We start from the raw sequence: 12,372 nt of genomic DNA on the forward strand, positions 1-12,372 counted from the left end.
GAAGCTGCCCTGCCCCCTAGCAGCAGCCCTGCTCTCTTGCCGCTGGCGATTCCTGGACTATAGGAGTCAGACGCAATTACCAAAACGCCCTCCTACTGTCTCTGTACGTTCTACCTTCCAATTAGATTATAAGCTCTTCGGAGCAGGGACTCCTCTTCCTAAATGCTACTTTTATGTCTGAAGCAGTTATTCCCATGATCTGTTATTTGTATTATTTGTTATTTATATGATTGTCATGTGTATTACTACTGTGAAGCGCTATGTACATTAATGGCGCTATATAAATAAAGACATACATAAATAGTGGTTCTGTGGTGCTAGGAGCTGAATGAACCTTTCTATTGTACTAAAACCTGCCCTATTCTTAAGAGTTAATAAAGCAGTTGAAAAGTTCCTTGTGTCCTCTTTTATTCCATCATACTCCTCATAGAAGCCGGCACAGATCTTCGACATCTACCCTATGTAACCAGGTATTGCTGAGCACCTACACCTTTATCCAGGTAAAAAAAACAGGTTTAAAGTGAGAGAGTCTATTTAATACCCTCCATTTTTACTGTACACCCAGTCCCTCTTGCCCGGGGGTGTTACAAGTAGAAAAAGTGACAAATTCTCTCCATCGTACAGTCATCATAAAAAATGCTTATGAGCATATTACATATAGCAGGCAGGCCCCTAAAACTCCCTTAGGCTGGGGCCATAGAGGGGTGAGGAGTTCGGAGCCGCGCTGAGGCTCGCCTGCTGAAATCTGCGCGATTTCATGCCCATGCAGGCGAGCCAGCGGGCGCGATCGGAGGCGGGGGGAGACTGAGGGAGGTGGGGCAGTGACGTCACTGGGCCAATCGCCCGCGACGCACCGACGTCAACGTCATGGCGCCGTTGCTCCACGCTGATTGGATGTTTTCAGCCGACAGCGCGCTGAAAAACAGCTTGGCTGTCGGCTGAAAAATCCAGCGCCTCCGCACGCCTGCGTGAGCCCCCTCTCAAGGCATCCTCATTGAGGATGCAGGGGCTCAGCGCGGAGCGTCCGCACGGCTCAGCGCGGCCTGTCCTTCTATGGACTCGGCCTTAGGCTGCGGGCAGGGTCAGCGCTTATGTGCTGACCCGCGCTCACGCTTGGCAGTGAGCCCCTGCAGCCGCAATGAGAGCGGCTTTAGCAGGGGCTCGCGCATGCTTCCGCAGGCGTGCAGAAGCGTGCTGACTTTCAGCCGACATTCAGATTTTAGTTTGAGCGCTGAGTCCGCTCACGTGACGCCACAGCAGCCAATGAGAAGACGAGGTGAGTTGAATGCCCTCCGACGCCGTGACGTTGACGTCAGCGCCATATAAGCGCACTGACTCGACGTCAGCGCCGCGTGAGTACCGCCTCTCGCCCGCCTCGCAAGTGCGCTCCGTCTCGCCGGCCAGGCAAAAGCTCCTGCTGACGCTGGGGACGGCATAGCGTGAGCGCGCCTCAGCACGCGAGGCTACAGTATGGACGCAGCCTTAGGCTGAGTCCCCGCTGGCGCTGACCGCGCTCATGCTTGAGCGGTGACGTCACCAACTCTCTAAGCATGGGCGCCGGGTGTCCTGCCTATTTTGCAAGCGCAGACGGGGGGCATTGTGGGCAAGTTGAGCGCGCTTCAAAGTCAGGTTTTTTTGTCTGCTCAAGCGCCAACCTTGTGTGAGCGTGCATGCCCGTGCGCACTGCGTCAGCGGGGACTTCCACATAAAGACTGCAATAAGTAAAAGCGGCAAGCACCAAGTGCACAGCACGGTCAGCGGGGACACAGCCTTATCCCATAATCACACAGCATGCTGTGATTCAGGGATTGTGGGAAATGACATGCAAAATGAACACACATAGTGCATCACTTCTTCCTACTAATCCACTATTCTTCCTACTAATCCACTATGAACATTGATAACTTTATGCTTATTGCTGACACTGACGAAAACTGTAGCCCGGTGTTTGCCTTCACAAGATGAACATCTCTGCCCACAGGCAGCACGTGGCGCCCTAACACCGAGGACGCCGAACACAGAGGGGCAGAGACCACGCCCCCACACATGACGCCAACGCGTTCGGGCCCGCACGCTGTTTTTTCTTTTCTTTAAACATTGCTTGCTGCGCTGTTGAAGGGGGTTGGTGTTTATTACGCGAGACGCCGCAGCTGCGTGGAGTGTCATTAGGGGGAGAGCCAGGCGGTACGCGCGCGCGAGAGTGTGAGAGCTAGAGCGGGGAGCGCGAGGCAGCTAACGGGCGCGAGAACAATAAGAGGCCGTTATCGGAGGCGGGAAAATCAGTCCCCAGCTGGGAAAATGTCCGTGCCCTTGCCCCGCGAGAAACGCAGCAGCAACACCAATAACAGCAGCAGCGGAGACGCCGTAGCCGAGAGCCAGGAGGTGCTGGAAAACTGCGGCGTGTGCAAGAGCCGGTTGGAGGCCGACAGGGAGCCTCAGCTGCTGCCATGCTTGCACTCCGTGTGCCAGGCGTGCCTCATCCCGGAGGCTCCAGCCTTAGAGGCCTCGAAAAGCGTGGATCCTGCTTCAGGTAAGCGGGCAGAATGTATGCGGTCTCCGAGTCCTGGTCGAGGCCCTTGTGTATGCACAGTCCTAGGCGGCGGGAAAATCAACTTGCGTTTGATCTACCCCCATTTGGGGATTTAAATGGCCGATATAGGATATATCTGTACAGGTTTTACCCCGCCCACGACTGTTCAACATGGCTTTGCGGCAACCGAGGGAGGAGGGCTTCCTCTGTGTTTCCGGCCTCTCCTCCACCAGACGGGGCCTACATCCTTGGCCCACGAGGTCCTACTGTAGAACAAAGGGTTGTGTTTGTGCCGGGCTAATCACCTCTCCCCCACACAGGGGGTTCCTGTGAGGCAGTCATGTCAAATGTAAACCAGGACCTCCGGTACTAATGCTGTCTATTATGGCGGCGCCTTCAGTTGGTGAAGCTGCTGATCTGCTTTTACCCTGTCCCATTGGGTGCAGTTTTGTTCCATTTCAGGCGCACAACGTTTGTTACCTGTGGTGTACATGTAAAATCTCTAACATAAGAAATATATCTCAATCCAGAGGGAGGGCTCCTGTCCGCCCCCCCCCCCCCCCCAAAAAAAAAATCCAGGCCCCATTCCTACAGGTATTATAATTGGGTTACATACGTTATACTAGTCCACTGTACTGTGCAGGGGGAAAACTAGTATCATTACTGGAAAGATTCCCAGTGGCTGCTCTTGTCAGAATCGGTGAACTGTAGATATTCAGGTCTTAATTACAAACGGGGTTGTTGAACTGAATTGATCAATCTGCTTACACCGTTTTGCAGCAGGTTATGAAATGTTGATTTAAATATCGATGCAAGAAAGACAATCTCAAAACATGAAAAAATATGAATTGCCCCCCAATACATGATACACAAGCTTACTGGAGTGCATACAAAGAACCTTATGGGGAATACTATTTTAAGTCATTTATCACACCAGACATTTGGATTATAATTTTTAAACTTGATGTTTGTCGTTCCCATGTACTGTTTATTTTTTCATTAAAGTTGGGTTAATGGGGGTTCAGGTGAACCCTTGAAAAATGGTTGTGAAAGGTGCAGTGGCTGCCTTGTTTATTTACTCTTGTTGAATTGTTCACAATTTCACTTTTGCCACTTTCTCAATGGACCTATAAAACATGCGACGTGTGAAGCACTTATGTGTTGGCAAACACAAACCACAAGTACTTAAGTATTAATTTGACTACCATAAACATATAGAAAGTAAAGCTTGATAGTTTCAAACAAAAATGGCAGTTGCTAAAACAAATGATGGGGTAAAGAAATATACAATACTCCAAAAGAAAGCCCTATAATGCCTTCTATTAAGAACTTTTAATGTTGGTCTCCTAGCAGGTATCACAAACAACAACAAACAACTTGGTATTTGATTATCTAGTTCAAATTATAAACAAAGTAATGTAGAAGTGATACCTTTTTGTAATAGCTAACTCATGGTTAAAAATCATGCTAACTTTACCTTTTGCCTGTCCATTCTACGTGTTAACACCTATTTAGGTCAAATCATGATTCTTATTGTCAAAAGAGAAGTAAAACAAAAAACATCAGACAGTGCATGGTTTGTGAATTACACATAAATATAGGCTGAAACGATTTGTTAAAAATAAATAACTCCAGTTTTTCATGTGGGCTTGGAATCATTGTTTAATACGCTGTCAAGAATTGGTAAATATGACCAATGTTAACGCACTAAAGGATTGATTGTTTCCTTATACTTTAAAACTATGCCCCCTGCCCCCCAATAGTTTTATTTTTTTGTGACCTAATGCTATCTGGGGAGGGCAATGGAGCACAACAGTGATGCTCTCAGCATCAGCAAAACTATTTTTTGCCATGTACAAGGTGAGTCCGACAGACGTTTCTCAAAGGGTTAATAGTACAGCTATGCCCCCAGTGATAAGGACATGCATCCCTGGTCTATACAAAGAATCTCTCTAAGCTCCAGTATAAATGCTTGCAAAAAGCATTAACCCTACATCATTCACAACTCATTCTACACATGCGTATTTTCTCAATCTGGCTTTATCTTCTGTGATACATTTCCCCATACATTTTCTTCTGCATTCCTTTGGTATACGTGTAGGGGGGGGGGGGGGGGGGGTTGTTGTTTTTTGTATTCAGTATCTACAGCCAGTACCCAGGTCCATGTATTTGACATGGAATAACAGACAGTTTAGATAAGTTTTGCTTCTCAAGATTTACTTCCATTCAGGTTTTCTTAGGCTAGGTCCCTAGTGTCAGCTGCAGTGTGCGCTGCGCAACAAGATCCGCCACTCAATGGGGCCGGGCCCAGTACCTGCCTGCGCGTGTAGAGTTCTCGATTAGCCACCACATTTTGTAAAGACAAGTATCTTGTCTTTACTAGTGGCGATGGAGCGCTGGCCACACCACGGCCAATGAGGGCGAACCAGTTGTGTGACGACATGGATGCGTCCACACCGCTCCCCTCCCCCTTGTCGCGGTCTTTTCCTCACAGACCACGGTTCGCAGCTTGACAAGGTGCACGTGCCGCTTGGGGCCACTTCCTTAGGCCTTCTTGGCCTCTGTCTGCTTTGGCCTAGCTTCATACTAAACATTAACCTTTTTGTCCAAGAATGCAACCGACCAGGTTATACTCTTGTTATTGGGGTTCCAAAGTTCAACACCAGAGAATTATTTCATTTATTCGGGAAACTATAAATTTTCGCCAGCTCATTTGACGAAGTGATCACAAATATAAAGCTATGCTGTTTATCTTCTAATGATGATGTGGCTTTTTATTGGCCATTGAAGCAAGATTGACCCTGGTGTCATTCTCTCATTCATATTTTTTTTTTTAAACCTCAGGAGCAGTATTGATTGTTTGGCAGATTTTAAATGGCTGTCCAATAGGAATTGACCAGAGACATGGCAGACATTTTGTTTCCTCTGGAGGGAATTTTAAACCTGTTAAGAATACCAGGAACCATAGGGTGTCTGCAGCTGAATAGTGTTTTCTCCTCCCCCTCCAAACCAATGCTGTGAAAGTAAGACAGCTGATTGAACAAATCTAAAATAACAAAGTAGCCATGAGAATTGTTGCAACACTATCTTAAAGCAGCAAATTGTGAAATCTTAGGGGTTTGTTTTTTTTTGTTTAAATTAGTTCTGTTGTATTGGAAAATAGTACTTCTTTTTAAATTAAACTCTTAATGCCATTTTTTTGAGTTTTAAAGCACCCTTTGGTCTCATTAGCAGGTTTTAACCAAGATATTTGCAACACTTTTATATTTGTGATAATCTGTTGCTAATATTCCCACCAGTTTAAGCTGTAAACTGTAACAATAGATAATGTTAGTAATATGAGGATACATTGTAGCTGCTGAGTTACTGACCGCAGCCGTTATGCTAGACACATAATCGGGGTTTATAACAGGAGCACCAAACGATTGTCATCTTGGGTAAGAATGTAGAATTATCAAATGTCATATGCTTTACTTGTAAAAAAAGAAAATAAAAAAAGGGGGGGGCATTGCTGCTGTAATAGGCAGACTGCCTCTGTCTGAGCAACTTGGTGGGTTTCAATTGTTGCATTTTATGTGCACTGGATTAATTCATTAACCAGTCTTTTAGCCCTATATCAGAGCAGGGACAGACTGCAGGAAATTTGTAAGGTGCACAAGCGGTGACTGAGCCCTCGTGGCCGCTGCTGCACGCCATGTCGTAGCGGGAACAAGATCTCGCTCCTCTATGGTGCCGGGGCCTGTAGCTGCCTGCACGTGCATGTAGAGATTGCAAAGCACGACCACATTTTGTAAAATACAAGGATTTTGTCTTTTCTTGTGGCTATGGAGCGCTGGCCACGGCGGTAGTTCAACCAAAGAGGGCAAACCAGCCACGCGATGTGGCCGTACCCATGCCCCCCGGTCGCGATGATCTGCTCTTCTCCTGCAGATCGCGACTTTCACCCGTGCATGCGCCGGGCGCGCGTGCAGCTTGAACATTGGGGCCGTAGCCCTCTATGGGACAGGCCCCAGTCGGCGTGTGTGCGCGACCGCCTTTGCCAAAAGGCAAGATTTTTGGAGCGGCTGCCGAGCATTGGCCAGGTCACTGCAGCGGTTCAGCCAATAAAGGCAAAGCAGCCGCGTGATGCCATAGCTGCGCCCCCACCACGCCTCCCTGTCGCGAGTTGCCTGGAATCAATGAGGTCGCGCTGATGCAGGGAACGAGCGCCGCTAGGCACCCCGTTGTGTGGGAGATGCGCACATGGTGACCGTAGCCCAAAGCAGAGGTGCGTGGTATTTTTATATTTTTTTTTCTGCCGCCCGCTTCCTCTCTCCAGGGGTCAAATGACGCAGTGTCACATCAGTTGATGCGCGTTACCATGTCGACGCATCACGAGTAGATGAAAAACTGGGGCGCTAATTCACGAGAGATACAATTATAATCAATAGAGGTGAAAACAAAATAAATGCACAATACTACCTTCCGGGTGACCCCAACGGTCACTGCCACTTAGGGCAACTCGTGGGGTATCAAAATCATGCTGCTCACCCAGTACGATCTAACCTTGATCCTTAAAGTCAATGTATACAAAGAGGGGAGTGCTGGTAAACCAACAAGGACTGAATAACAACCTATACAAAATATATTAAAAAATCCTTTAAGAAATACTTTAAAATGGCTCAAAATATGATGAATGAATATCAAATGGAACAGAATAACAGTACTCACACGGCCATGTCTTTTGGGTTCAAGGTATATACCCTCCTCAGATTGGACCTTGAACCCAAAAGACAGTGTTGATGTGAAGGAGATCCATCTGTGGCCGTCTCTGTCCCTGGGCCTTTTTTTCAGACTTGGGAGGACACTGGGCTGAGGACCCCAGAAAGAAACCTTTACTATATGTGTGCTCGCACATGGCTGTGTGAGTAGTGTTATTCTGTTCCAGTTGATATTCATTCATCATATTTTGAGCCATTTTAAAGTATTAAAGGATTTTTTAAAATATTTTGTATAGGTTGTTAGTCAGTTCTTGTTGTTTTACCAGCGCTCCCCTCTTTGTATACGACGCATCACATTACCCCGCAGCGTCATTTGCCGTTTCGTTGTCATGGTGATGTGGCCAGAAGCCGGCTGTAAGTTGAGGTTGGAGAGGCCTCACGCGGACCCCAAGGCATTTAATTTAAATGCCTTGGAGAAGAGTGCAGGGCCTCTGCAACTGCCCACGCCCCCCCAGTTTGCGCACCCCTGGCCTAAGGATCTGGCTACTGCACTGCTACTTTTTACTAAATTTCTGAGACTGATGCTCAGTCAGGATATATTATCCTGAAGGAGCAGGCTGCCTTTGTTATCCTGTCTCTTGGATACATGGACCGTATTATTTAATCCGCGTTTCCCAATATAGTGATCCTTGTCGCATGCTTCTTAACCAGTTACCAATTCTTCTGCAACAACATTTCCCCCAGTATTTGTACCCTTTTCACCATTTACTTCCTGTATTCTTGCACAGTTACAAATTCTAGTTTGAGTTGCAAATAGCCTGTTTTTAAGGTCGCCTCTGTGTAGATAATGCATGTGCATTTAGACTGGACCTTAAAAAAAAAAAAAAAAAAAAGTTGAGAGCAGGCTTTTGTTTTTCTCTTTGTATAATTTAGGTTTATTTCAAGACTTTTCAGCTGAAATGACTTATGACCAAAGAGGCTGCTTGAAATGTACAAACAAGCTTGTAGGTTTGCTTTATTTTATGCTGGAAAATTGAGACTTTTTGTTCAGAAAATAGCTTCAGAGATCTAGGCAACGTTCAGAATTCGATATAGTGTATAACAACCTGGATACATGCAAATGTAGATCCTTTCTGTCAGTTTTAAATGAAGTAACCTAGATAAAAGTTTCTTAGCAGTTCCTAATCTTTAATTTGTAGAGAAAAACTTCACACATACAGGCAGGTTATACAGTTAGGACCGGAAATAATTGGACACTGATACAAGTTTTGTTATTTCGGCTGTGTACCAAAAAAAATTCATGTTACAGTTAAATTATGAATATGGGCTCAAAGTGCAGTCTATCCGCTTTAATTTGAGGGTTTTCACATCCAAATTGTAGGAAGGGTTTAGGAATTACATCTCTAATATGTAGCCCCCTCTTTTTCAAGGGACCAAAAGTAATTGGACAATTGACTAAAAAGCTGTTTCATGGACAGGTGTGAGCTATTCCTTTATTTCATCATCAATTAAGCAGGTAAAAAGTCTGGAGTTGATTCCAGGTGTGGCATTAGCATTTGGAAGCTGTTGCTGTGAACCCACAACATGCGGTCAAATGAGCTCTCAATGCAAGGGAAAAAGGGCATCCTTAGGCTGCAAAAAAAAGAAAATCCATCAGAGATAGCAGGAACATTAGGAGTGGCCAAATCAACAGTTTGGTACGTTCTGAGAAAAAAAGAACGCACTGGTGAGCTCTGCAACACACAAGGCCTGGACGTCCACGGAAGACAACAGTGGTGAATGATCGTAGGATCCTTTCCATGGTAAAGAAAAACCCTTTCTCAACATCCTGCCAAGTGAGGAACACTCTCCAGGAGGTAGGCATATCATTATCCAAGTCTACCATAAAGAGAAGACTTCACGAGAGCAAATACAGAGGGTTCACCACAAGGTGCAAACCATTCATAAGCCTCAAGAATAGAAAGGCCAGATTAGACTTTGCCAAACAATATCTAAAAAAGCCAGCACAGTTCTGGAACAGCATTCTTTGGATACATGAAACTAAGATCAACCTGTGCCAGAATGATGGGAATAAAAAAGTATGGAGAAGGCTTGGAACGGCTCATGATCCGAAGCATACCACATCTGTAAATCACGGTGGAGGCAGTGTGATGGCATGGGCATGCATGGCTTACAATGGCAATGGGTCACTAGTGTTTATTGATGATGTGACAGAAGACAGAAGCAGCCGGATGAATTCTGAAGTGTATAGGGATATGTTGTCTGCTCAGATTTGGCGAAGTTGATTGGACGACGCTTCACTTTACAGATGGACAATGATCCAAAACATACTGCGAAAGCAACCCAGGAGTTTTTTAAGGCAAAGAAGTGGAATATTCTGCAATGGCCGAGTTAATCATCTGATCTCAACAAGATCGAGCATGCATTTCAATTGCTAACTGTAGAAAGGATGGGAGTCTCACACCCCCTAGCGGCGCTTCTCAATGCAGGCCAAGTATGATGATGTATCGGTAACAAAATCCTGAACTGCTTTTTAAACAGCCATCAGCGTCACATATAGAGTATCCACATAGCCATAGAATAACAGTGTTACAGTCCCCCCCCCAATAGCCTCTGGTGTGAGGAAAGTCTTGTATGGGTTGTGGGACCAAATGAATAAAGTACTCACTGTTTGGATAATGAGACGCTGTCTGCTCCGGTGTGCTCCTGCTAGATGAGTAGCAAAGAATCCAAAAAGAACGAAGCGGTGCAACTCCCATGCAGTAAGGACTCAGTCCAGGACAGTGTCACTCAAGTGTAGGCTTTATTGACACCCGACAGCCACCAGAACCTCTGACGCGTTTCGCACGGTACACCGTGCTTTGTCAAAGAGAACAACAACTGAAGACAGCCGCAGTAAAGGCCTGGCAAAGCATCACAAAGGAGGAAGCCCAGCGTTTGATGTCCATGCTTTCCAGATTTCAAGCAGTCATTGCCTGCAAAGGATTCTCGACAAAGTTTTAAAAATGAACATTTTATTTATGATTGTGTTAATTTGTCCAATTACATTTGAGCCCCTGAAATAAGGGGACGGTGCATGAAAATGGTTGCAATTCCTAAACGTTTCATACAATATTTTTGTTCAACCCCTTGAATTAAAGCTGAAAGTCTGCACTTCTATTGCATCTCGGTTGTTTCATTACAAATCCATTGTGGTGGCGTACAGTCAAAATTATGAAAATTGTGTCGGTGTCCAATTATTTCCGGACCTAACTATATGGAGAATAAATGCACACATCTTGGTCCATTCCATAGTTCTACTGTCTAAACTTGTAGGCAAAGACTATATAGAAAATCTCTGGCTACCGGCCAAACAATTACTAACTGCTAATAATAAATAATAATTAACCGAAATGCATGTTTTCATCTTTAAATGTAATTACCAGAAGTCTAGGCATAATGCCTATATTCTTATTGTGATTCTTGAGTAGTACTGTTTTGTACCACTGATATGCCTCCATCTTGCTCTCACATTCTACACCTTCAGCAGTTTTCTAAAATCCTATCAAGCTGCGAATTTCTACTCAAGGGGGAATCTAGTAAGATAAAATGGAGTCTGAATCACATGATTCATCTATAAAATCCCCCTCAGTGCCTTTGACACTCTTTAGCAGAGTCTTGTCAGAAGAGTTTTCTGGGGCACGTGTTTCAGAAATCAGATTACTGGTAGTATCTGTGCTCTGTGAATACTGAGGAGCCACCTCAGTCTTTAGGATGTTAATGTAACATGCCCGTGCTATCTAAACTCGTGCAAACAAGGTGCATAGCCCCTCTGAAACTGTGTGTGGTCTGTGCCAAACTGAGTGTCGCATAGACTTCAGGTAGTTTATACCCTCTTAGTCTCAAACTTCTAATAGTTGTATGCATTGGGGGTCACCGCACTCTGCTCAAGGCTGGGAGCTGGTCGCACTCTGTAACATCAGAATAACCTGACACGTGTTTTGTCCTAGCAACACTTCAGGGGACAGCTCTTGAGTGCATCAATAGGGATATTGTGTGTGTGTGTGTGTGTGTGTGTGTGTTCAGATATATTCACTGACAATACCCCTCTTGTTCTCATCTTCACTAGGTATGTTTGTGCAGGTATTTTTCTTTATATTCCATTATTGGTAGTGCCTACAAATGATTTCAACTTGCAATAAAGTATAATAAAAAACCCTTGGCAGTGTTAATACAATGATGAACATTATAAAGAGTGTGGGGAATATGGGTAGTAGGAAATAATGTGCAGCTTCTTTTTCTATTTCCCATAACCGATAAACTTAAGATATTTTTAAAGTGTATATTTTATGGAACAGTGTGTTTTAAAACACATCTGTTTGTGCACAGAGATGAGCTGGGGCTTTCAGAGCTAGTGTTCTGAGTGAGCCAGTGGGCTACCAACTTAGGTGCCACTGTGTCTACTTATACGGTGGAGTTGAAAGCCACAGAGGATGTCGGGCGTCCAGACCATTTGGACAGGAGGGAAGGACAAGTATCCACGTCCTGAGATCAATGGACTCTATTTGCATGTCCATTTGCCCCATCAGACTGGCAGGAGCCTGTCTCCGCGGGTGGCATTGAGGGAATCTGGGTCAGTGGTGCCAAATTGCCCACGCCTCTTGGTTCATTCAGATTTCCAGGTAGCCCTGTTATCTACCAGCTTGTCTCTGATTGGCGGTGGAGCAATTTCTCACGCTTTTTATTGGGCCATCTACGGCCTGGGACATAGTGGTTGTATCCGGGCGGAGGCGCGCTGATGCTCAGGGAAAGCGGTGCTTTCCCTGGCCTTACACAGCGTTCCGTCCGTGGGCGGGCCTGGGGGCGGGCCAGTGATGTCACGGAGCAGGTTCGCCCTCATTGGGCGAACCGCTCACGTGACCAGCCCTGCGCTCCGGCGAGCGCCAAATTTGAAACCATCTTGAGACCCACGCTTCCCCAAGCGTGCGTGCGCGAGCCCCTGCTAAAGCCGCTCTCATTGCGGCTGCAGGGGCTCAGTGCCGAGTGTGAGCACGGCTCAGCCTTGCTCACACCATTATGTCCAGGCCTAAGTCAGAGGTATTATAACCCCTTGCGCCCATTCGTGTTTTCCAGTGTTCCCCAAGGTCTCTCAAAGTTTTCTAA

General features: G+C 45.8%; 1 protein-coding gene across 1 annotated transcript in view; it reads left to right on the forward strand.

The window, feature by feature from the left end:
- Window positions 1-2,086: 2,086 nt before the first annotated feature.
- Window positions 2,087-12,372, forward strand: part of TRIM28 (tripartite motif containing 28) — a 36,197-nt gene continuing 25,911 nt past the window's right edge. The window contains exon 1 of the mRNA XM_075605178.1: window positions 2,087-2,530. Coding sequence (XP_075461293.1) covers window positions 2,299-2,530 — 232 coding nt within the window. The 5' untranslated portion in view covers window positions 2,087-2,298. The remainder of the gene's footprint in view (window positions 2,531-12,372) is intronic.

The sequence above is a fragment of the Ascaphus truei genome, chromosome 6, assembly GCF_040206685.1.
Source record: "Ascaphus truei isolate aAscTru1 chromosome 6, aAscTru1.hap1, whole genome shotgun sequence".
In the NCBI taxonomy this organism is placed as follows: Eukaryota; Metazoa; Chordata; class Amphibia; order Anura; family Ascaphidae; genus Ascaphus; species Ascaphus truei.